The 24,422-nt window shown below is 44.6% G+C and overlaps 1 protein-coding gene across 17 annotated transcripts in view; it reads left to right on the plus strand.

Annotated features, from left to right (window-relative positions):
* Nucleotides 1-24,422, plus strand: part of TMC7 (transmembrane channel like 7) — a 54,265-nt gene that overhangs the window by 17,758 nt on the left and 12,085 nt on the right. For 16 of the 17 annotated variants that reach the window (XR_011424782.1, XR_011424783.1, XR_002799298.2 and 13 more), the window contains 10 exons: nucleotides 1,629-1,872; nucleotides 2,958-3,106; nucleotides 6,506-6,673; nucleotides 9,233-9,315; nucleotides 14,448-14,593; nucleotides 18,180-18,327; nucleotides 19,129-19,302; nucleotides 20,603-20,760; nucleotides 23,280-23,397; nucleotides 23,697-23,794. Coding sequence is in view for 9 of the 17 variants with exons in the window: in XM_023616248.2 (XP_023472016.2) it covers nucleotides 1,629-1,872; nucleotides 2,958-3,106; nucleotides 6,506-6,673; nucleotides 9,233-9,315; nucleotides 14,448-14,593; nucleotides 18,180-18,327; nucleotides 19,129-19,302; nucleotides 20,603-20,760; nucleotides 23,280-23,397; nucleotides 23,697-23,794 (1,486 nt within the window). In the remaining 8 variants the exon portion in view is untranslated. The remainder of the gene's footprint in view (nucleotides 1-1,628; nucleotides 1,873-2,957; nucleotides 3,107-6,505; nucleotides 6,674-9,232; nucleotides 9,316-14,447; nucleotides 14,594-18,179; nucleotides 18,328-19,128; nucleotides 19,303-20,602; nucleotides 20,761-23,279; nucleotides 23,398-23,696; nucleotides 23,795-24,422) is intronic. The other variant, XM_070232237.1, reaches the window with a different exon arrangement.

The raw sequence follows: 24,422 nt of genomic DNA on the forward strand, positions 1-24,422 counted from the left end.
GATCCATACGTAGGGCAGGTCACCTTGGACTTCTCTCCTTGGGGCAGGGGCAGCCTTGATCCTCATCAAGTATGGATTTTTGAGTCAGGCAGACCTGGTTCTATTTCCAGCATCCTTACTCACAGGCTCTCTAAGCATGGGCGAATTAGGAATGTCATCCATCCCTCCACCTACCCATCCACCCACCCACCCACCCATCCATGCATCTACCCTCCCACCCACCCACCCACCCATCCATGCATCTACCCTCCCACCCATCCACCCACCCATCCACCCATCCATGCATCTACCCTCCCACCCACCCATCCATCCACCCACCCATCCACCCATCCACCCACCCATCCACCCATCCAATATGTATTTATTGACTCCTGTTCTGAGCAAAGGACGTTCCTAGGTCCTGGGTTGCAATGGGGAGGAAATCATTGCAGTTCCTGCCCTCTGAGAACTTATTGTCTACTGGGGGAGACAGACGTAACAGATATGTTTTTCCGGATTGTGTAAGTGCTGTGAAGGACTTGTGGGGCGTGGGCTAATGTGTAACAAGTCCCCTGTAATAGTGCGGTGAGGCACGGACTTTCCCGAGGAAGTGACATTTGAGGAGGAGATATTATGATAAAGAGGTGGGTGGGGCAGGCTCATTCCAGGCAGAGGGAACAGCTATGCAAAGGCTCCAAGGATGAGGGAACGCGGCCCATTTTAGAGTCTAAATGATCCTAAGGAATGTACGGTCAGAGGGCAGAGAGCCTGAGGTGCTGGAGGGTGGGCAGGAGCTGGAGCATGCAGGGCTGTGAGGGCCTGGGCAAGGGTGTGGGGAGCCCGTCACTGACTTTATTTTGTCATCTGTAAAATGGAGATAATAATGGGACCTACCTTGGTGTGTGAGAGCATCTGTGGGCAGCTGGGCGACTGCTGGCTGTAGGCTGGTCTGGGATGGTCTCAGCTCGGCGGTCATCTCTGCTCCACGTGGTTTCATCCTCTGGCAGGTTGGCTTAGGTTTGTTCACATGGCTGCAGCCGGGGTCCAGAGAGATGCAGAAGCCAGTAAGGCTTGAAACTGGCATGATATCACTTCCGCTGCATTCTGTTGGTCCAGGAAGATCACAGGGCTAGTCCAGACCCCATGAGTGCGTGTGAGGTTCTTCGCACAGGGCCTGGTGCACAGGAAACGCTATTCTTGTTGTCGCTGATGGTCTTATCGCTCTGCATTTGCATAGCACTTTATGCTTTTCCAAGTTTTATCCCATACATCATTGTACCCATGAGGATAGTTGGGGCAAATATTACTAGCCCCATTTGACAAATGAAGAACAGAGTTAGGTAACTGCCTAAGGTCACACAGTTAGCTAGTGGCCACAGCGAAACCCTAGGCCCCAGATATCATGTAACTTAAAGTGTATTTGCAAGTACATCTGCTGAAAATGAATCCGTTTGCAGATGCTTTCCTCCTCCTGAGCATCATCCTGTAAATAAAATAATTCAGATACAAATGCTTTGGTCAGTGACCTAGGCTAGGAATTGTCTGCAAGGTTTTGATATGGCCTCTGAGATCGAAATCTCCCATACAAGTTTTGATTTTTGGCTCCCAAGCTCCCAGGGTGAATGATGGTTTTCTTCTTTCTTACGCAGACAGCCTCTCTTTGGACTCCAGTTACTTTTCTTCTCCTCCTATGAATTTCCTTCAAGAATTACCAAGCTACCGGTCCATCGCACGCAAGAGGACGACCATCCTTTCCCGAGACAAGCAAAGTGACACATTGCTGAAGCCGACAGACTCCTACAGCTCCCAGCTGGAGGGCGGAATCACTGAAAACCTCAATAGCCAGTCCATTCGAAAGTATGCACTGAACATCTCTGAGAAACGCAGACTAAGGTCCGTTCAATAGCCGTCTGGAAGGCATATGATGTATGTTTTGGGCAGAGGTGTTTCAGGCATGGAATGTATTTCCTGACGAGTTCACGTAATTAAAAGATTATTACTTAGGGTAAGCTAAGCTGCTGTGACAAAGTGACCCAAATATGGAATAGCTCAATATGTTAGAAGTTTATTTCTTACTCACGTAAAAGTCCTGGGTTCAGGTCGAGGGGGAACTTTCCAGTCATTTAGGGACCCAGGCTCCTTCTATCTTGTGGCTCGGCAGCCCCCAAAGCCTCATTGTTGTCTGCAGTCACTCCCTGTTTCTGCCTCCCCCCAGCCCTTACCAACCTCTGATCTACTCTCTCTCTCTATGGATTTGCCATTCTGGATGTTTCATACACAGTCACGCACCGCCTAACAACATCTTGGTCAACAGCAGGCTGCATATATGATGGTGGTCCCGTAAGATTAGTACCATAGTGCCCAGGTGTGTAGTACGCTATGCCATCTAGGTTTGTGTAAGTGCCCTCTATGATGTTTGTCTAATGACAGAATCCCTAATGACACATTTCTCAGGATGTATCCCCGTCATTAAGCAACACGTGGCTGAACATGGAATCCTCTAATGCTTGACCTTTTGTGTCTGGCTCCTCTCACTTAGCATAATGTTTTCAAGGTTCATTCGAGTTGTAGCATGTGTCAGAACATCATTCCTTGTTACAGGTGAGTAATATCCCGTTGAATGGAAACACCTCGTTGTGTTTATCCAGTCGTCCGTTGATGGACATTTGGGTTGTTTCCACCTTTTGGCTGTTGTGAATAATGCTGCTCTGAACATTCATTTACAAGGTTTTCATTGAGACCCTGTTTTCAATTCTTTTGGCGTATCTACCTAGGAGTGGAGTTGCTGGGTCCTATGGTACTTCTAGGTTTAACTTTTTGAGGCATGGCCAAACTTCTCCCCAGCAGCCGTGCCATTTTGCCTTCCCACCAGCGGCGTGAGGGTCCAGGTTTTCCACATCCTCTCAGCTGGGGTTCGGTTTGATGCCAAGGCTTGGCGATGCTGCCGTTGTCATTGTCTTGCTCGTTTTTTTGTGCAGGGACATTCAGGAGACCCAAATGAAGTATTTATCTGAGTGGGACCAGTGGAAACGGTACAGCAGCAACTCTTGGAAGAGGTTCGTAGAGAAGGCTCGGGAGATGACCTCCCACCTGGAGCTGTGGCGGGAGGACATTCGCAGCATTGAAGGTACCACACACCCCACGCTCTGCGCGTTCTCCTCCGCAGCACTCCTCCGTGCCTGGGGAACGAGGACCGCTTCGTTTTCCCTAACCTCTAGCTGAAATCCAGCAGTTCCTTCCACGATGAGTGGAGCAACAGCACAGTTAGGATTAGCAGAACCTGTGTGTGTCTTTGTCACCAGGAAAATCACAGATGTTTTTCTGTCCCTTCCAGTTGTAGGAGTTATCTTGGAATGCCCACCACTACTTTAAAATTACAGCTGTTACCCAATCTGCCACCAGATCTTGTTATTTAATGGGCTAATGAAGATGCTCGTGTATGAATCTTTCACGAATTTAGTTTTTAATATTTTGAGAATCATAGGTCCATTTGTATTTTGTGCATTTAAAAACATTATCCTGGAGCTGACTTCGTGGCACAGTGGTTAAGTTCATGCGCTCTGCTTGAGCGGCCCGGGGTTCGAAGGTTCGAATCCTGAGCGTGGACCTAGCACCACTCGTCAAGCCACGCTTAAAGGCTCATTTAAGCCACGCGTAAAATGGAGGAAGATGGGCACAGATGTTAGCTCAGCAACAATCTTCCTCAAGCAAAAAGAGGAAGATTGGCAATAGGTAGTAGCTCAGGGCCAATCTTCCTCACCAGAAAAAAACAAAATAAAACAAAATGTTATTCCAAGATGGGTTTCGTTAGGCTTCACCAGCACCCGTGGCCCTGAAAATACTGAGAATCCCCACTTGTGCATAATGGTGAGAATGGGGGTGCACTGTTGCATTAGTCAGCTCGAGCTGCTCTAACAAAATACAATAGACTGAGTGGCTTACACAGCAGACATTTATTTTCTTACCTTCTGGAGATTGGAAGTTCAAGGTCAGCCCACCTTCTCCCTGGGTCCTCGTGTGACCTCTTCTTTGTGTGCACGTCAAGGGAGAGGATGGAGAGCGCATGTCCTGGGGCCTCTTCCCACAGGGGCATTCCCCCCGCCCCCAGGACCTTATTTAAACCTTCTCACCTCCTGAAGGCCCATTTCCAAATACTGTCACCTGGGGGTTTAGGGCTCCAACAGATGAAGCTGGGGAGGAACACAATTCAGTCCATAGCAAGTATGCCCAAACCGGAAGTTGTGCCAACATATAAAATTAGAAAAAAAAACCATTTAAACATTTGGGTGACATAGCAGAACCAGGGGAAGACGCGTCTTAGGGTTACGTAGTTTCTGCCATAAAGCAAAATAGTTTACAAGCATCTCCTCAAAACTGCTTAAATGGAAATTTTGTAAAGTTTGTAAGGAATGTGGCAGAATAAATGGGAGAAATTCTTGTCCCCAGTATTACTATTTTAAGACCTGTGAAATGCCATTGGTAATCTGTTCCGTGAACTACCTTTTTCTGTTGTTGTTTTCTTAGGAGAATATGAACATAATGTCCAGGGGATTTCATAGGCTCACTTAAAACTTAACCATCCGGGACTTCTTCTTTTGAGACCTAAGTGTAACGTCACGTTTGGAGCAAAATAATAGGAGCCTTCCCTTTACTGAGTCTTTACCATGAGTAGGCATTGAGTTAAACATTTTACTTATATTATCTCAGATAGCCTTTCATATAGGCATTTATCATTTGCATGGCTCAGAGAGGTTAATATACTTGCCCAAGTTCACTCAGCTAGGATGAGGCAGACCCGGGATTTGAGCCCGGCCAGTCAGGCTTCAGAGCCCAAGGTTTTAGCCGCCGCGGCCAACTTTCCCTCTTATTAAGTGGTGGCCTCTCTGGAGATTTTCATTCAGCACGTGGCTTGTGTGTTGGAGAATGGTTTCTCTCTGGGGAACTGGGATCTTGATTCTCTCTTCAGTGGCTCCACTCCTGTGTTTTCTTGGCTGGCCAGGTACTCCTCTGGCAGGAAGTGAAGATGGAATCATCAAGCTCCTTGCTCTGGCCGGGTTTCTGGGTTTAGAGAGAAGCTAAGACTGTGGGTCTCTTATATCTTCAGTCTCAGATGAGTTCTTTGACCCCATCAAGAGCAAGCAGACACCATCACTCTTCAGCGTGCTTTCTGTCTGTCCTTAGGAATTTAATCATTATCTGGTGGAAAGCTGGTTTTTTTTTTCTTTGCAAATCCATTAAGGTAATTCACCACATTAACAGAATAAAGAGGAAAAATTGTATGATCATTCCAACGGCTGCAGAAAAAGTATCGATAAGATTCACTTCTCATAGCGGATAAGAAATAGATGGGAACTTTTTTAATCTGGCGAAAAATGTCTATAAAAATTCTTCAGCAAGCATCATACTTAATGGTGAAATATGGAAAGCTGTTCCCCTGAGATGGAGAATGAGAAAAGGGGTGCCAATTATGACTGGTTCTGTTCAGTATCATCCTGGAAGTCCTACCCAGTGCTCAATGTTGGGGAAAAGGGAGAATGACTGGAAAGGAAGAAATAAAATGTCTTCTTTTTGCAGAAGACGTGATTTATCTGTAGAAAATAAAAAAGACAAACTATTAGAATTAATATGTGAATTTAGTAAGGTTGCTACGTACAAGATCTATATATAAAACCAATTGTACTTCTATATACCAGCAACAAACATTTAGAAAATGAAACTTTGAAATGATACAATTTACAATAGCATCAAACAACATCAGATACCTAAGAATACATCTAAAGAAAAATAGGTTATAATTCTGCACAGAAAACTACAAAATACTGTTGAGAGAAATTAAAGAACCTAAATATACCATGTTCATGGATCACAAGACTCACTCTTGTAAAGATGTCACTTGTCCTCAAATTGACCTAGATATTCCATGTAATCCCAATCAGAATCTCAGCACGTTTTGTGTATGTGTGTATGTGTATATGTGTGACAATTAATATGCTGATGCTAAAATTGATATGGAAATGCAGAGGACCAAGGATACCTGAGGAAGAACAAAGCTGAAAGACTTATAGACTCATCTATCAAGTATTATTATAAGTATCCAATAATTAGACAGTGTAGTATTGATGCAAGGATAGACAAATAGACCAACAGAACAGAACGGAGGATTCAGAAACAGATTCATACGTTTATGGTCAATTATAAAAAGCACTACTTCAATTCGCTGAGGCAAGAATACCATTCTCAATAAATGGTGCTGAGTCAGTTAGATATTCAAATGAGAACAGAGAAATATTGAGTCCTCCCTCACACCATTCTCAAATGACCAATGCAAGATTGAGTGTAGATTTATGAGTGAAAGTTTAAACCGTTAGATCGTAGAACGTTAAAGCCAACTGTAGAAAAAATAAAATATTTCTTCCTCCTTCCCCCACCAAGATTCCTCCAACTTCAGCCCTCTGTGTCTGATTGATCTACACTGGATAGTGGGTCAATACTCCTGGTCAGTGATGTCTGGATTTCTTTTTTCCAGGGAAATTTGGCACTGGGATTCAGTCCTATTTCTCCTTCTTGCGGTTTCTGGTGTTGCTGAATTTGGTGATATTTCTGATCATCTTTATGCTGGTTTTGCTCCCAATGTTGCTCACCAAATACAAGATCACCAACAGCAGCTTTGTGCTCATTCCCTCCAAAGACATAGGTGAGTCTGAGGCTTGGTTTCTATGAAGAGTGTTCTTTTCACCGTGTACCTCATTCCGATGCTTCCTTCTCTAGGAATCTTTATATTCTAAGCCTTGGGTGACTCTATTCGTCAGGACAGGCTAGGTTATGCTGCGGAAACAAATGACCCCATAACTCTTGGTGCCTAATAACCACAAAGATTTCTTTCTCGCTCACCGTATGTGTCCATCACTGTTTGGCAGTCGCTTCATTCCATGTTGTCTTCACTCTGGAGCCCAAACTGATGGAGCAGCCTCTGTCTGGGCCATTGACGGTCACTGTGTCCAAAGGAAAAAGCCACAGCCAACGTGCTGGCTCCTAAAACTTCCACCTGGAAGACATGACGCACGTCATTTCTGCCACAGCTCATTAGCCGGAGCACGTCACTCGGCCACTCCTGAGTTCAGCAAGGCATTTGGGAGGAGCGCTACAGGGCAGAAATGTGGACTGTTTAGCAAACATGATACAACCTGCTCCAGTGCCCTTATTCCAAGACTTTTATCTCCAGTAACGGTGATGCTCACCTCCACTGATTAAACTCCAGTCACGTGCCAGACACCATGGCAAGTGCTGGACCTGTGGCTCAGTGAACTCTCAACCCAGGTCAGACCTTCTGGGCGTCCCGTTTATTCGAATGGGGAGAGTTTCTGTCATTCCACCGACATTTGTTGATTACCCTGGAGTCCCGGGCTCTGTTCGAGGGCTCAAGGTGGATGGGCAGAGTCGAGCCAGGCCTCTCTAAGTCCTGAGGCCTCTTGCTTCTCTTGTCACATAACCCCATTCTGCAGAAGAATCAGTGATTCCTCTAGAATCGCTTCGTGGCCCTAAACATTCTTCCTCATCATATTTGTTTCTTTTTAAATTCTATTACACTTCAAAATAAAATAAGAATAAGGGGGAAACGCTGACTTCATTCCGGGCCCTCATTTTGAGTGCCCACTGTATGCCAGATGCCGCCTCCCCATTTCTAATGCGTCCGTTTTACAGATAGGCATCCCCTGCTGCTGTGTGGAAACCCTGGGTTCAGTTTAAATAATTTAAATAATGAGTTTAAATATTTAAATAATGAGCTGGTTGTTCATTATTCAGATAACACCTCATTATTTAATATTTAGTTCATTAATAATAAATGCTTGTTTTAAAATTATAAATAATTGAAAACAATATGAATTCTGTTTTTTAATATAGAAAATTTTAAAAGTATAAATTATTATTTAAGCAATACTCATAATTAAAAAAAAATTTTTTTTAAACATTGGCCCTGAGCTAACACCTGTTGCCATTCTTCCTCTTTTTGCTTGAGGAAGATTGTCACTGAGCTAACATCTGTGCCCATCTTCCCCTGTTTTGTATGTAGGATACAACCACAGTATGGCCTGATGAGTGGTGCGTAAGTCTGTGCCCGGGATCCGAACCTGCGAACCCCAGGCTGCCAAAGTGGAGCATGCAAACTTAATCACTACACCACTGGGCTGGCCACACACACGTTTTTTTTTTAACTTACCTAGTAAACTTTGTCCCTTAAGGAAAGGATCAGAAGTCCCTCTCTTCCTCTTGTGACCTTCCTTCCCTTCGTCATGCCTTCAACAAGTGTCTATTGAGCACTTACTATGTGCGGGGCTCTGAGTCAGACACAGGCTACAACAGGGTCACCACACCTGCACCCACAGGGTGAATGTGCTTCCTGCCCTGTTGACTTTGCGTTTGGCCATGGGACTCACTTTGTCTGGTGCAGTGTTAGCTTGAAATGGCTTTGTGTGGTTGGCTTGCCTTTTGACAAGAGCCAGGAGGAGAGTGTCCCCTGGTAGCCACTGCCTCTGCAGCCTGGGCCCCAGAGTGAGGTCACGTGGAGAGACCTGAGCCCAGCTAGAAGCCTGGAGTCCATCCCGGCTCAGCCTGAATCGGCTGAATGAACTCCAACTGCAGATCCATGAATGAGAAAGTAAATATTTGGTATGTTAAGTCATTGAGACTTTGAGGTTATTTGTTACACAGCAATAGTTGACTGATACAGAGGAAGCAAATTAGTTATTCAAGGAAAAGGTAGTGTCATTAAGATTGATATTCAAACAATTTCTTGGTTAATTATACGTATGTAAATATATGTATTTTTCGAATGAAGCCACATGGTTGTTTACACACACATAGAGATCTTTTAAAATTAGATGTGCTTAAAATGAAATAATAATTATATCAGTCGCATATTCCAAAACACGTGCAAATGTGAACCCAAAGACACAAAATACTGATACAAGCAGAAAACATTACCATAAGTGGACCCACAAACAAAATGTATAGAAGAAACATATATCCCCAGATGTTTTGGGGAAATAGTGAAAGGGGAAAATGCTGTTGTACTTGATGCATTGGGGTTTGGACTGCAAATAGAAAATCACCAACTTGCAAACACATCCGTACACAATTCTGTGTGACATATCTAAACGTATATGCGTATACACGCACGTATACACAAATGATGATGGACGAGTCGCAGAGACTGAAACTATCCCACTGATGTTCTTGTTTTTGTTTTTCACAGATATCCAGTGCACAGTGTATCCAATAAGTAGCTCTGGACTCATTTACTTTTATAGTTATTTCATAGACTTGCTCTCTGGCACTGTAAGTATTTAACATAATTCTGCATCCTCAGTATACCGCAAATAAGTTAAAGATCAGTTGCCTGAATGTCTGCAGTAAGAGTCAAACACAAGTGTCTGCAAAAGTATCAGTAAAAGAATTTGCCATGACCTCAGCAGCAAGGATTGCGTTCACCTGCACCGCGCCCTGCCCCCCCCAGAATATAGAGGAAATAAGCTTTGTCATTTCAGCAAGGCCTTTCTCTAGTCCCTGCCACCTTCGTATTGACCTGCAATGAAATACTGAGTTGCCCCATAGAAAAAAGTTTCAGTGAAAACAAACCCAGATAGAATTTATTTAATTTTTCTGACATTGAAAAACCTTAGCATTGGAGGTCCTAGGCTGCCTGGATGAAAGCCATGGGTCTTCTCCCCAGAAATTACACATACAGACAAGTGTGATGCACACGTGCACACACACCGCATTTGTACACATACATACGCATTCCCTAAAATCCCTTAAAAGTCTACTAATCACAGGTTAACACCCCTTGCTCTCAGGTGGAGTTAGGGGCCTGCCCGGTGGCACGGTGGTTAAGTGCGCACGTTCTGCTTCTTGGTGGCCCGGGGTTCACCGGTTCGGATCCCGGGTTTGGACATGGCACGGCTTGGCACACCATGCTGTCTCAGGCGTCCTACATATAAAGTAGAGAAAGATGGGCACGGATGTTAGCTCAGGGCCAGTCTTCCTCAGCAAAAAGAGGAGGATTGGCAGCAGATGTTAGCTCAGGGCTAATCTTCCCTCAAAAAAAAAAAAACAAATAAAGTCGAGTTAATCTCATCCTTCTTATGGTAGTTCCAAAAGGTTTTTTTCAATCTTCTAAAAAATGATTTTTTGGTGAGCTTTCGTTTTTTTATCCCACTTTTTTCAGCAAATAAGATTGCAGCTATGAATAGTGGCCATCTCTGCCCCCTAGACCAGGATTTCTCAGCCTTGGCGCTATTGACATTTCAGGTCCAGTAACTCTTTGCTGTGGGGCCGTCCTGTGCACTGTAGGATGTTTAGCAGCATCGCTGGCCTCCACCCACTAGATGCCAGGAGCAGTTCCGCAGTTGTGACAAACCAATATGTCTCCAGACTTTTCCTGGAGGACAAAATCGCCCCTGGTTGAGAATCCCTCCTTTAGGTGTTTAGAAAATACAAATATATAAAAATATGTGTTCTGAAAGTTATAGTCTTAAAATGCCTTGTCATTGAACTTTCGCTTTTCTGAGTAGATAAGTAGAAAGCTTTGAATTTGTCTACTGCATTTGATTTTGAGAAAAAGTGGTTTTCACATCTCTGATCTCATGTTTTCCTCAAAACAACTGAGAAGAATTATCAGGCGGGTGTTAAAATGTCCATGATGCAAATGAGAAAACTGATAGTATGCAAATATCCAGTATGCAAATAAGAAAATGGATACTATGCAAATGAGAAAACTGATGCTATGCAAATAAGAAAACTGATACTATGCAAATATCCACTATGCAAGGAGACAAGAAATTCAGTGACTCACCCAAGGTCACACTGCTAGTGAAAGCAGAGTGGAATCAAATCCCAGAGCTACTGTTAACCCCATTTCTTTAGATTATATCCCACAAGAGGAATTTCTGTTCGTAGGTCTCCACACACCATAACCTTATTCTTTATAGGAAAGATTTCATAGGAGACTTAGATGCACTTAATCATAAATGATCATAAATGTTCAATGAAGTATGCATGATAAAGAACAGCCTTGTCCGAAAGAATTTTCTACAATGATGAGAATGTTCTGGATCTGTGCTGTAAAATGCAGTGGCCACTAACTCTCGTGCACTTGAATGTGGCTTGTGTGACCGAGAAACTGAATTTTAATTTTATTATTAATAATTTAAGTGGGCCTAAGAGAGAGAGAGCCAGAGAGATCCCACAGTGGTTTGTCTTTGCTAAGTACAGTTGAGCCAAGCTCATTATCAAATCAGAAAAATTGCTTTCCAGGCCCCGTGGACCTTTGCCCTGTAATTCATATTGTTTTGAGAGATAGATTGATTATAGCCCTGATATCAGCCTGGGGCAATATGAACAGGTTTCAAGTCATTGGGCAAGTTTTTATGGCCCATGTGCCCTGCCTTCAGGAGAGTTAAAAAGAAGATAGCGTCTTCTGTTTCTATGTTTCTTTTTTCTATTAAAAAATTTACTTAATTGCACAGTGTAAAAATATATAGTAGTCGTAAAAAATATAGAATTTATAGAATAAAAATTGAAAGTACCCCTCCCCTGAGGCCACCAAACTTTTAACACCATGGTTCATAGCCTTCTTGACACTTCTCATGCTTTGACATGGTCTTGCTTAATATTTTATAATATGGATTTTTGACAATCTAGCTAGTGCCCTGTTGGTGGACATTCAGATTGCTTCCATTTTCCCCCTTTATAAACAATGCTGTAGTGAACATCTATGTCCCGCCTATACCATTTCTGCTTTCTGTGTGTGTTCTCTTCCTCACTCTCCTGGAATTTTCCTGCTATTGAGGAGGAGTTTGAGGTGTTCAGTTATTCCCACCATAAGAAGTCATGGACTTTGCTTCACTGTATTTTCACATAGAGCACCCTTGGTGTCTTTTTTTTGATTTTTGTTTGTTTTGCTAACAGCTGTATTGAGATCTAATTCGCACGTCCTACACCTCACCCATTTAAAGTGTCCGATTCAATGGCTTTTACTATATTCACAGAGTTGTGCAGCTATTACCGCAATCAGTTTTAAAGCATTTTCATCACCTCAAAAAAAAACCCTATACCCTCTATCACCTACCAGTCCCCTCTAAGCAGCGCTAAGCAACCATTAATTTGCTTTCTGTCTCTGTAAATGCTTCTTCCCGACGTTTCCTATAAATGGAATCATATCCTATGTGGTCTTTTGTCCCTGGCTTCTTTCACTGAGCATGTTTTTAAGGTTCATCCGTGGTGTCGCATCTATCAGTCTTTTCATTCCTTCTTGTGGCCCAATAAGATTCCATTGTGTGGAAATGCTACATTTCGTTTATCTGTTCATGATGGACGTGTGGCTTGTTTCCACCTTTTGGCTGTTAGGAGTAATGCTGCTACGAACATTCCTGTATCAGTTTTTGGGTGGACATATCTTTTCATTTGTTTGGGGTCTATAGCTAGGGGTGGCTTCACTGGGTCCAACGGTAATCCTATGTTTAACTTTTTGACGGACTACCGGACTTTTCCAAAGTGGCTGCACCATTTTACATTCTCAGCAGCAGTGCATGAAGATTCTGGTGTCTCCACATCCTTGTCAGCACTTGCTGTTATCTGACTTTTTGATTGCAGCCATCCTATTTGTGTGAAGTGGAATCTCTTTGTGGTTTTGATTTGCATTTCCCTAATGAGTAATGATGTTGAGCGTCTTTTCATGTGCTTCTTGGCCATTTATATATCTTCTTTGAATAAATATTTGGATCCTCTTTCCAGTTTTTAGTTGGATTATCTTTTTATCGTTGCGTTATAAGAGTTCTTCATACATTCTAGATACAAGTACCTTATCAGATATATGATTTACAAGTATTTTCTCTCATTCTCTGGATTGTCTTCTCATTTTCTTGATAGTGTCCTTTGAAGTACAAAAGTTTTTAATTTTGATTAAGTCCAATGTGCTTTTTCTTTTAATGTTTGTGTTTTCGGTGTCATATCTAAGAATTTCATTGCCAAATCCAAGGTCATGAAGATTTAGCTTTTCTTCTAAGTGTTTCACAGTTTTGTTTTGTTTTTTTTCAAGATTGACACCTGAGCTAACATCTGTTGCCAATCTTCTTCTTCTTTTTTTTTTTCCTTCTTCTCCCCAAAGCCCCCCAGTACATAGTTGTATATTCTAGTTATAGGTCCTTCTGGCTGTGCTATGTGGGACGCCACCTCAGCATGGCTTGATGAACGCTGCTAGGTCCACACCAAGGATCCAAACTGGTGAAACCCTGGGCCGCCAAAGCAGAGTGTGAACTTAACCACTGGGCCACAGGGCTGGCCCCAAGAGTTTCATAGTTTTGGCTCTTACATTTAGGTCTTTGATCCATTTTAAGTTAATCTTTATATATGGTGTAAGGTAGAATTCAGCTTCATTTTTTGGCACGTGGCTCTCTAGGTGTCTCAGCACCATTTCTTGAAAGGCTGTTCTTTCCCCTTATCAAAAATCGGTTGACCATAGATGTATGGGTTCATTTCTAGACTCAGTTCTCTTCCATCGATCTGTCTGTCTGTTCTTATGCTGGTACCACCCTGTCTTGATTACTGTTGTTTTGTAGTGAGTTTTGAAATTGGGATGTGTGAGTCCTCCAACTTTGTTCTTCTTTTTCAAGACTGTTTTGGCTATTCTGGGTCCCTTGCAATTCCATATGAATTTTAGGATCATCTTGTCAGTGTCTACAAAGAAGCCAGCTGGGGTTCTGATAGGGATGTGTGGAATCTGTAGATCAATTTGGGGACTATTGCCATGGATCTCCTGATCCATGAACATGGAATTTTTTTCCATTTAGTTAAGTCTTCTTTAATTTTTTAACCCTGTTCTGTAGTTTTAAGAATATAAGATTTACACTACATTTAAGTCTGTTCCCGAGTATGTTATTCTTTTTGCTGTTATTGCATGTGGAATTGTTTTCTTAATTTCATATTTGGATCATATACCTATGTATTTTTTTTTGCTTTGGTGAGGAAGATCGGCCCTGAGCTAACGTCTGTTGCCAATCTTCCTCTCTTTTTTCACTTGAGGAAGATTGTCACTGAGCTAATGTCTGTGCCAGTTTTCCTCTATTTTGTATGTGGGTCTCCACCACAGCATGGCTTGATGAGTGGTGCAGGTCTGCACCCAGGATTGGAACCTGCGAACCCTGGGCCACTGAAGCGGAATGTGCAAACTTAACCACTACGCCACCAGGACAGCCTCCTATACCTGTGTATTTTTAATGCTCAGGGTTTGTCTGTGTTTTATTCCCCTAACACTAACTGAGCACCCTGTATACTGCTGGGATTGTTCCAGTCTCTGGGGATTCAAGGAGGAGCAGTGATGCTGGGATATGAGCTCCTTGAGGCAGATGCTGGTCTCCTGGTCCCCTGCAGTGAGCTCACCAGTCTGACCTCAGTCTTTGGCTCTGTTTCAGGGTTTCCTGGAGGAGACCTGCCTCTTTTATGGACATTACACCATTGACGGGGTGAAGTTTCAGACTTTCACTTATGATTTGCCTCTGGCTTACTTGTTAAGCACAATTGCCTACCTGGCCCTGAGCCTTCTTTGGATAGTGAAAAGGTAAAATTTATCTTGTCATTGTGTTCTCCTTGAATTACTCTTGAAGGCTGGAGTTTATTGGAGGTCCGTGGACTCTGGGAGCCCTTGCTCAAGGTTGGGCAGAGTCCAGGGGTGAACTTCCTGGGGAGAGGTTCATGACTGTGTTGGAGGCTGAGGAGACCTGGAGGGAATGGAGGCAGGATTTGGGAGCTGGCGCAGCAGCCTGGAGTTTTCGGTCAATCATTGTTGCACACATTTGCCAATGCACACATTCGCCAGTGCCATCCCCTCAACCTTGTGTTTGATCCGGTGTTTGTGGTACCAGGTCTCTATTGGGTTGCAAATGGCGGGAACCCAACTCTCACTACCTGGGACAAAAGGGAATTGAGTGGCTCAGAGAACCAAGGAAGGCAGGACGCTCCAAATTACAGGAAGGACAAGGATGTAGGTATGGCCTCAAAACAGCCAAAAGCAAGGGCTCCTTCATGTCTGATTCTCCTGGTGGCGGCTTCCTTATGTGGACTCCCTGGGTCACAGGTCCAGAGATCCTTTGAAGAAACTTGTTGGCTCTGCTTCATTCAGGTACCCAACCCTGACCCTTCACCTGTGGCCACAGGGAGCAAGGTGTCTATGATTCAACTGCTCAGCCCTCTGACCCTCCTAACTGTGGCCAGTGGGTTAGGATCACATGAGGACGTGGCGTTTCCCATGGTAGACAAGTGGTTTAGCGGGAGACACCGATACCCAAGAAAAGAAAAGCAAGGAATATTAATTACTTTATTACTAACCAACAACTGTCCCCAAAAAGTACAATGGCCCCAATACAATAGAAGTTGTCTATCTTTCTTACATGAAGTTCTGAGCAGGGCACAGGTTAGTGTGGTAGACTCTTTCTCAGCCCTTCTGGGACTCAAGTTGACCAAAGTCCAGCCATCTTCAGCATGTGGCTTTGAAGTTCCTCTTGAGGGCTGGAAGGGAACACGACCGTGGAGGGATATCATGTGGAAGGTGATGGTCCTGAAGCATGGGCTAGACCTGGAAGTGATGCACGTCACTCACGTTCCATTGGCTACAGCTTAGTCCCATGACCATAGCTAACTGCAAGGATGCTGGGAGATGCTGTCCCTGGCTGGCAGCCAGTTCCCAGCACTAACACTGTACTGTGGAAGGAGAACCACACATTTGTGATGGACGCTTGCTCTCTCTGCCCCAAGAGGGCTGCTAGGCAGACAGTCATGGATGGGCACCTCTCTTACCCACTTCATTGTCCTTAGGAGAGCCTGGTTAGTGCTCTAAGCCATGGGGCTGTAAAGCTCCTTAGCACAGGCCTAAAAGAGACCAGGATGTTGGGGACTGAATTTGCCCTCCACGGGGACCTGGGTTCGCCACCACAGAGAAAGCCCCAGAGCCCAGATGGCACTTATGTCCTGAGTCAGAATCTAGGAGATGAAAGTTAGCTCACGTGTGCCCATCCCCCACATCTCATCGGACAGTGTACCAACAAGAATGAGCAGTGGCTCATTTTGAGGGCAGAGAGATGCTCCGTAAAGACATGTTGGTTGACTGGGGTTCTGGCTTTGCTGTTCTGCCATCGTGGCAGGGGCAGATCCAAGTTTTATGGGCCTGCAGTTTAGACAATTTGAAAGGGCCTTCTTTAAGACAAAGAATATGAAAATATCTTTTGTAAATTATAAACAATGAAAACAAGACCATATGAACACATTGCTAGAGGCCCTCCCGGGGCCTTGGCAGGGGCCCTGAAGAAGAAAGACGCTTTATCAGCCAAACAGTGAATCCCTCTCCGGATCTTACTCGAGCTGCTTCACCTCAGGGCCTGGACTGCTTCCCGGGGAAGACTGGCCGGAGGGCGGGGTGTGATGGAATGGGGAAGGGCTGAAGAATGGCGAAGAGTGTGGACTTTGGGGTCCAGAGACAAAGGTTCAAATGTCATTGGACCTCTTTGAGCCCCATTTTCTTCATCTGTGAAATGTACACACCAGGGAGGGTTGTTGGAGGATTAACTGAAACAGGTAACGAACTTAGCACTGGGCCTGGCACCTTGGGGACATTTGTTAAATTAGAATCATCATCATCCTCATCATCAAACTAGTCCCAGTTCTGCCACTAACTCTCTGCATCTAGGGAGATAATTTTCCTCTCTGGATCTTCGCTTTCTCATCTGTAAAATGTGGGTTTAGTCTAAATCAGAGGTTTTCAACTGGGATGGGACCTCGGAATCACCATGGAGCATTATAAAATGACATATTTCTGGACTCCGCATGAGACCTACCGAATTAAAAATCTCAGGGTAGGGGCCGGCCCGGTGGTGCACTGGTTAAGTTCGAACCTTACGCTTCGGCGGCCCGGGGTTCGCCGGTTCGGATCCTGGGTGCAGACATGGCGCCGCTTGGCAATCCATGCTGTGGCAGGCGTCCCACATATAAAGTAGAGGAAGATGGGCATGGATGTTAGCTCAGGGCCAGTCTTCCTAAGCAAAAAGAGGAGGATTGGCAGCAGATGTTAGCTCAGGGCTAATCTTCCTCAAAAGAAAAAAAAAATCTCAGGGTATAAAACCACCTGGTAATCTGCATTTTGGAAAAGCACCCCAGGTGGTTCTGATGTAAATTCTTTGCTATGAACCTTTGGCAGAATGACTGATTGCCATAATTCCTTACAATTGTATTGTCTTCACAACTCAGTTGCAAATCCTAAAAATACCCTGTTCCATCTAGAGTCTGTGGCATTTGGCGTTTTTATATCAAGTATTTGATATAAATAGGGCGTATTTTTTTCCATGAAAGTAATTGAATGAATAATAATTATGAAGTGTGCCACAGAGTTGCATCTGACCTAAAAAGATGCTCACTAAATATTTGGTTAATTTACTATGTAAGTCGTTTATTCACTCATTTATCCATCAATTGGAAGGTGGCCATATGGTTCAGGCATTCTAGGTGTAAAGGTGGCAAGACAACCAGGGTACCTGCTCTCAAGGAATTTAAAATTTGTCAGGGTCAGAGGCTATAAGCAGTAAACAGATAAATAATTGCAGATTAGGTTCATTACTGTGAAGGAAATGAAAGAGACTACCATGAAGTGGGAGTCACAACTTGAGATGGGGTGGTGAAGAAGCCAGGGAGGTGACATTTGAGCTGAAACCTGAGGGATGGGAAGAAGACAGCCATGGGAAGAGGCAGGCAAAGAACACTCCCAGAAGAAGGTAGAGGGAATGGCAAGTGCAAAGGCCCTGAGGCAGGAGGAGAGGTTTGTGTGTTTATGGAGGAAAAGAAGCCGTTGTAGTTAGAGCAGAGTGGCCATATGGGAGGAAGGATGGCATCATGCAGGATCATGCAGGACCTCTAGGCTGTGTTAAAAGAGTTTAGATTTTATTCCAGCTGTGAGAAGAGCCATTGGATGGATGAAAGGAGATGATTTTCAGCAATGAGATGCCTGGTTAGCTGCCACATATATTTAGAATGGTCCCAAACTTGATTATGTCAAAATAGAAAATGCAGCCATTTGTAACTTTTTAATCGTAGACAAAGCCAATCCTTGGGCCTGTATTTTTTTTGTTCTTATAAGAAGGGTAATCGTGTTTTGGGATCAGGTCGGTGGAAGGGTTCAAAATCAACCTGATCCGGAGTGAAGAGCACTTCCAGAGTTACTGCAACAAGATCTTCGCCGGCTGGGACTTTTGCATCACCAACCGCAGCATGGCGGACCTGAAGCATGGCAGCCTGCGGTACGAGCTCCGAGTGAGTGCGCCGGGTTTTCTCCGGCCAGCAAGCTTGTGCCTTGGGAGGTGGGCCTGCAGCTTGCAGAGGAGCTAGGTGGGGGCCAGGCTGTCGCAGCGAGCTTCCTGTATGTCGTTTTCTAGAGCTTTTGTGGAGAACAGCTTCCAGAGATGGATCAAGCATGGAGCTGGTGACCTGGGGCTGGGACGGGAGGTGGGGACACGACAGCGACGGGGAGGAGATGGTGTCTTCCCTCCTCCCCGACCACCTTACACTGTGATTTTTCCACCTGAGGAGAGCCTGTCACGAGCACTGCTTACACCAGCAGAAACAGGACAAAGAAGGAGTACTGTGGTGGAAAGGTGGAGTGGAGAGAATATGAAAAAGTAGAAGAGAATTTCCAAATTAATAAGGAGAGGAGGAATAATAAATAGCATCTTGACCAAGCCCACCAAAAAAAGGAGGAGGGGCCCTTTATATCAAAAGCTTAATAAAGTAAGATGGAAGGACCCAAACTGAATGTATCATTTGTTTAAAGAGATAAGGCATACTACATAGAAGTGATGTCATGAGTACGTTACAGTTCTGCTTTCGCATTTATTGCAAAGTCTAATTGCTGTCTGAAACAGGAGGTTCTCCCTTGACGCAGGTCTTTAGTAGACATGAGAACTAGTTGGGCTTGGTCTAGGAAGGTATCTTGGGGAAGAAGAATATTTAAAGAAAGTCTTAAAGATGGATGGGGAGAGTATAATGAATCGCAGGTTCCACCCCGGAATATTCCTTCCTCCCAGTGCTCACAAATGACTTTTCTTTGGTCCTCAGGCAGATCTGGAGGAAGAAAGGATACGGCAGAAAATAGCGGAAAGGACCTCAGAGGAAACAATACGGATTTACTCTTTGAGACTGTTTTTGAACTGTATTGTTCTGGCCGTTTTAGCGGCATGCTTTTACGCAATCTATAGAGCAACTATATTCTCGCAGGAGCATATGAAAAAGGTGAGTACCCCGTGAAAGCCAATTTAACTTACTCTGGGCGTTAGGCTAAGTGCCTTGCAAACCTCTGAGGCAGACAGCATCATCGTTTCTGTTTTACTTATGGGGATATAGGTTTGGCTGATAGGACGGAGAACCGAAAATCACAGGTGACGAATTTCCACTTTTAATAGAAATAAAAAGCATCCAAAATAGACTGGAATTCCTCCTGGAATACACAATATTCGAATCTAGGCTTGACTTCCTGCATTTAATCCCCAACTCTACTGCTTATCAGCTGGGGTCTCAATTTACCTAAAATAGCAGCGGTTTTAAAAATCCAAGTTGGTCTAGTGGCTCTGCTCCGTGAAATCAGTCATCAGGGGCCCAGGTTCCTTCCGTCTTGTTGCTCTGCCATCCTTAGGATGCATCCTTTTCTATATGGTACCAGTAGCTCACTATGTCCACATTCTAGCCAATGGGGAGGAGGTGAAGGAGGTGGAGAAGGCACCTCCCTTGCCTTCAAGGGCATGACCTGGAGGTTGTGCTTAAAACTTCTGCTTACATCCCTTTGGCCAGAATTTAGTCAGATGGCTTTACAAAGCAGGTTAGGAAATTTCGTTTTATCCCAGATAACCAAATATGCTCTTACTCTGAAAGAAGTAGAGAATGGCTATTCCAAGTCAGTTAGTAATACAGCCTTGAAAATACTTTAAATTGTCCACTGGTACAGAATACATGGATTTTTTTTCTTTTCTTTTCTTTTTTTTTTTTTTTTTTTGAGGAAGATCAGCCCTGAGCTAACATCCGTGCCCACCTTCCCCTACTTTATACATGGGACGCCTGCCACAGCATGGCTTGATATACAGTGCGTAGGTCTGTGCCCAGGATCCAAACTGGCAAACCCTGGGCTGCCGAAGCAGAGCATGTGAACTTAACTGCTGTGCCACCGGGCTGGCCCCAAGAATCTGCCCCACCTCTCTGCAAGAATCTTCATCTTAAAAAATCCAATAGAGCTCCTTTTTCTTCCAGGATGCTACTAGATCATGGTTCCTCTAATTGAACACACGAGGAAAGAAATAGCTTATGTTTAGGGGCCATGTTGAATGACATATGTGTTTCGTTTTGTGTGCTAAACACGTATAGTTGAGTTCTTTTATTTCCTTCCAGCTTTGCGGAGATCTAATTAACATAGCACATTATATAAGTTTAAGGTGTAGAGCATAATGACTTGACATACGTCTAGTTGAGTTCTTTAACGGTCAACTCATTTGTGATGCAACTTGCCTTACTATACTCCTCACCAGTTTTGTTGTCTTCATAGGAAATTGACAAGATGGTTTTTGGAGAGAACCTCTTGATATTGTACCTGCCTTCTATTGTGATCACACTGGCCAATTTTGTCACCCCAATGATCTTTGCCAAGATCATCCACTATGAGGATTATTCCCCAGGCTTTGAGATCCGGCTGACCATCCTTAGGTAATGTCTAGGCATGCCAAGCAGGTCACCCCTTGCCCACTCCCTTGCCCGCGGCAGACATTGCTAATCCATTGTGGCACTTTTTCCTGCTGCGCCGAGCATCCTCTTCAGCCTTCAGACATTCCCCATGAATGAATCAGAATTTGCACATGCAGTGAAATCTCTTTGACTTAAGTGTCTACTCGGCAGTATTAAATTTTTGGTTCATGTGTTAGAACATTGACAACTGAGGGCATAGGGTGGGGCCGTAGGAGGGAGTGTTGCTCTGAAGATGTTAGAAATAACATGGGAGTTTGTGTGGGAATATCTTAGCGTTTCCCCACCCAACCAGGTATTTATCCTCTACCGCCTAGGGGTGGCTGGCCCCCAGAGGCATTAACTCCTCCACACTTCCACCCACTGCCCCCATGCATGGGCCTTGGGAGGAGAGTTATAAGTGCTTGCCGCAGGAACCTGAGGCATCTGCTGGAATAGTGAACACCAAGAAAATGTGGCCAGGTCACCGACTGTGGGCGCTATGGCTGACTTTTTCGTGTGTGTGCGAGGAAGATTAGCCCTGAGCTAACATCTGCCGCCAATCCTCCTTTTTTTTTTTTTTTTTTTTGCTGAGGAAGACTGGCCCTGAGCTAACGTCTGTGCCCATCTTCCTCTACTTTATACATGGGACGCCTGCCACAGTATGGCTTGACCAGCAGTGCCACGTCTGCACCCAGGATCTGAACCAGCGAACCCTGGGCTGCTGAAGCGTAACGTGCAAACTTAACCACTGTGCCATCAGGCCGGCCCCCAAGCTGACTTTTTATAACTTGTTGTGATATCTCTTCTCATTCTAAATAAATATTCAGTTTCATTAAAAAAAATAAAAGTAAAGAAATGACAGGTTAAAGCAGGGTCCGGGGAGTTAATTAACACAAATGAGTTGAAGAGGACCAGGCAGGGACTGGGTAAAAGTGGAGCCTTTCCTTTCTGCTTCTCAAACGCCTCAGATTACATTTGCATGTTTTAAAAAAATCTTTTTATTTTGGAAATGTTCAAATGAGCAAATGAGCTCCCATGTGCCCATCACTTACTTTCAACCGTTACCGACATTTTGTGAATCTTGTTTCATCTACTCCCCTCACTTTTGCTGGATTGTTTTAAGCAAATCTCAGACCTGTAAACGTTTCAGTATATCTCTAAATGACAAAGACTTTTCCTTGTCTTTTTTGGTTTTTTCTTTGAGGAAGATTAGCCCTGAGCTAACATCTGCTGCCAATCCTCCTCTTTTTGCTGAGGAAGACTGGCCCTGAGCTAACATCCATGCCCATCTTCCTGTACTTTATATGTGGGACGCCTGTCACAGCATGGCCTGACAGGCGGTGCCATGTCCGCACCTGGGATTCAAACTGGCAAACCCCGGGCCGCTGAAGCGGAATGTGCACACTTAACCACTGAACCACTGGGCCGGGCCCAGGACTTTCTTTTTTTAATGTAACCATCGTCACCCCTTTTTGCAGATGGCTTTCTACGACTTGCTGATTCAAACCAGGTTCCAAACCAAGGCCACACGCTCTGCTTGGTTGTTATATCTCTTAAGCCCCTTTTATTCTTCTAAGAATTCCCCGTCCCCTTGAGTTACGCCACTGATCTGAGGAGGAAACTGGGGCATTTGTCCTGTAGAATGTCCACTGGACTGGATTTTGCTCATTGTTTCTTCGTGGCGTGTGTTGTTTTCCTGTGCCCCGTAGTCGCTGTAAACTCCCGTATAGATTCAGACACTTTTTATTAGATTTCATTTCAGTTTTCGTTTGTGGAACGCTCCTGGGTGGTGCCGGGCGCGTGCATCCTTCCAGGAGGCACATAGTGTCAGGTGGCATGCTGAGGAGTGAGAAGCGGGAACAGATGGTGGGGTTTGCCTTTTTTTGCCTCCCACTTTTTAACGTTTCTATTTTAGTTTTTTAAATTACAAACCAAACAATAGAAAAGCATCTTTAAAAAAAAATTAGCACTCTCTGCCCTGCTTCTTGATTCCAGCTTCCCCAGGCACCCCTCATCTGCGTGGGTCACACGTTTTGTTTTGTTTTAAAAATAGGATCATATCTACACAAAACTCTGCAAAGTACTTTTTTCACTTCTCAATACATGAGACATCTCTCAAAGCTGATGCTTATAAGACTCACTTAGTTCTTTTCAGAAACACGTAATATTCTGTAGGGTGACCACGTAAACGTGGATTCAGGAATTGGCAGCTTTCTGATTTTTTTTTCTGCCACAAAAAAAGTGTGGTAATATATATATATCATAAAATTTACCATTTTAGCCATCTTTAAGTGTACAACTCAATGACATTAAGTACCTTCCCAGTGTCATGCTACCGTCACCACTGTCCATTTCCAGAACTTTCTCATAATCCCAAACACAAACTTTGTGCCTATTTGTGGGTTTGCTTTGAAGCTTCTCTGCTCCCTAGCCCCAGGTCCAAGGGGCCAGCCCGCCCCGAGGCCTCCTGCCCACCCTCCCTTCTCCCGCTCTTCCCTCAGGTGTGTCTTTATGCGGCTGGCCACCATCTGTGTGCTGGTGTTCACCCTGGGCTCCAAGATTACATCCTGTGATAACTACTCCTGTGAACTCTGTGGCTACAACCAGAAACTCTACCCGGTGAGGCTGCGGGGATGGGAGCGTCCTGCTGGGGGGGGTCAGTCTGGGGTGACAGCCTCAAGGTTGAGAAAACAGCCCTTGAAGCCCTGGGTTTGAATCCCAGTTGACGCGCTTTCTCGCTGTGTAGCATTTCTAAGGGCTTGAAAACCAGGGTCTGTGCTGGAGCTCAGAGGAGCATCAGCTGGTGGCCTCCAGAGGCAGTAGGATCTGGGGATGGAAGGGCGTTGGGAGGAGTCTGAGAGCCTGGCTTTCTCTACCCCAAGTCGGGTCTTAGTTTCTCTCCATCTCTTTGGTTTCAGTGCTGGGAGACCCAAGTTGGGCAAGAAATGTACAAGCTGATGATCTTCGACCTCATCATCATCTTGGCTGTGACACTTTTTGTGGATTTTCCTAGAAAGTAAGTGTGAGAGGTACCCCTATCTCCCGCGACCCCTCCCACATCCGCCCCCATCCCCAGTGGAGGCTCCCGTCACAGCTGCTCTTCACAAAGTGCTGGATGGTCCCGCAGTCCCTGGAAACCGCTGACAACCATCCGGTGACTTTCAATTAGCTCCAGGCCATCGACCCCATCATCCATTAGGCGCCCCCTCGAAAGGTAGCATAATAGTGGAAATGGGGCTGCTTTCCACGAGATTTCCGTGGAGGCGATGTCCTGCCATTAGCACAGCCACGGGCGCTGTCAGTGGAGACCCGCCCGGCTGCAGTGGAGGCCACAATTCCTGATCTGGGTTCAAGCCCCAGCACGGCCACTGGCTGATCACGTGTCATTGACCCAGTTATTTAAGCTCTGTGCCTGTTTTCCCACCTGTGCAATGGAGATAGTAGACGTACCCTCTTAATGGCACTGTTGTGAAGATTAAATGAGAAAAAGCCAATAAAAGTACTGAGAACGTTCCATCCCACAGAACTCACCCACACGCTACCAATCGCCATCATGATTATCACCGCAATGCTCACTTTTATCACTATTCTCATGAATAACGAGAATGTGTGCTTATTAAAAATTTTAAACATTTAGTATTTAA

The sequence above is a fragment of the Equus caballus genome, chromosome 13, assembly GCF_041296265.1.
Source record: "Equus caballus isolate H_3958 breed thoroughbred chromosome 13, TB-T2T, whole genome shotgun sequence".
Taxonomy (NCBI): Eukaryota; Metazoa; Chordata; class Mammalia; order Perissodactyla; family Equidae; genus Equus; species Equus caballus.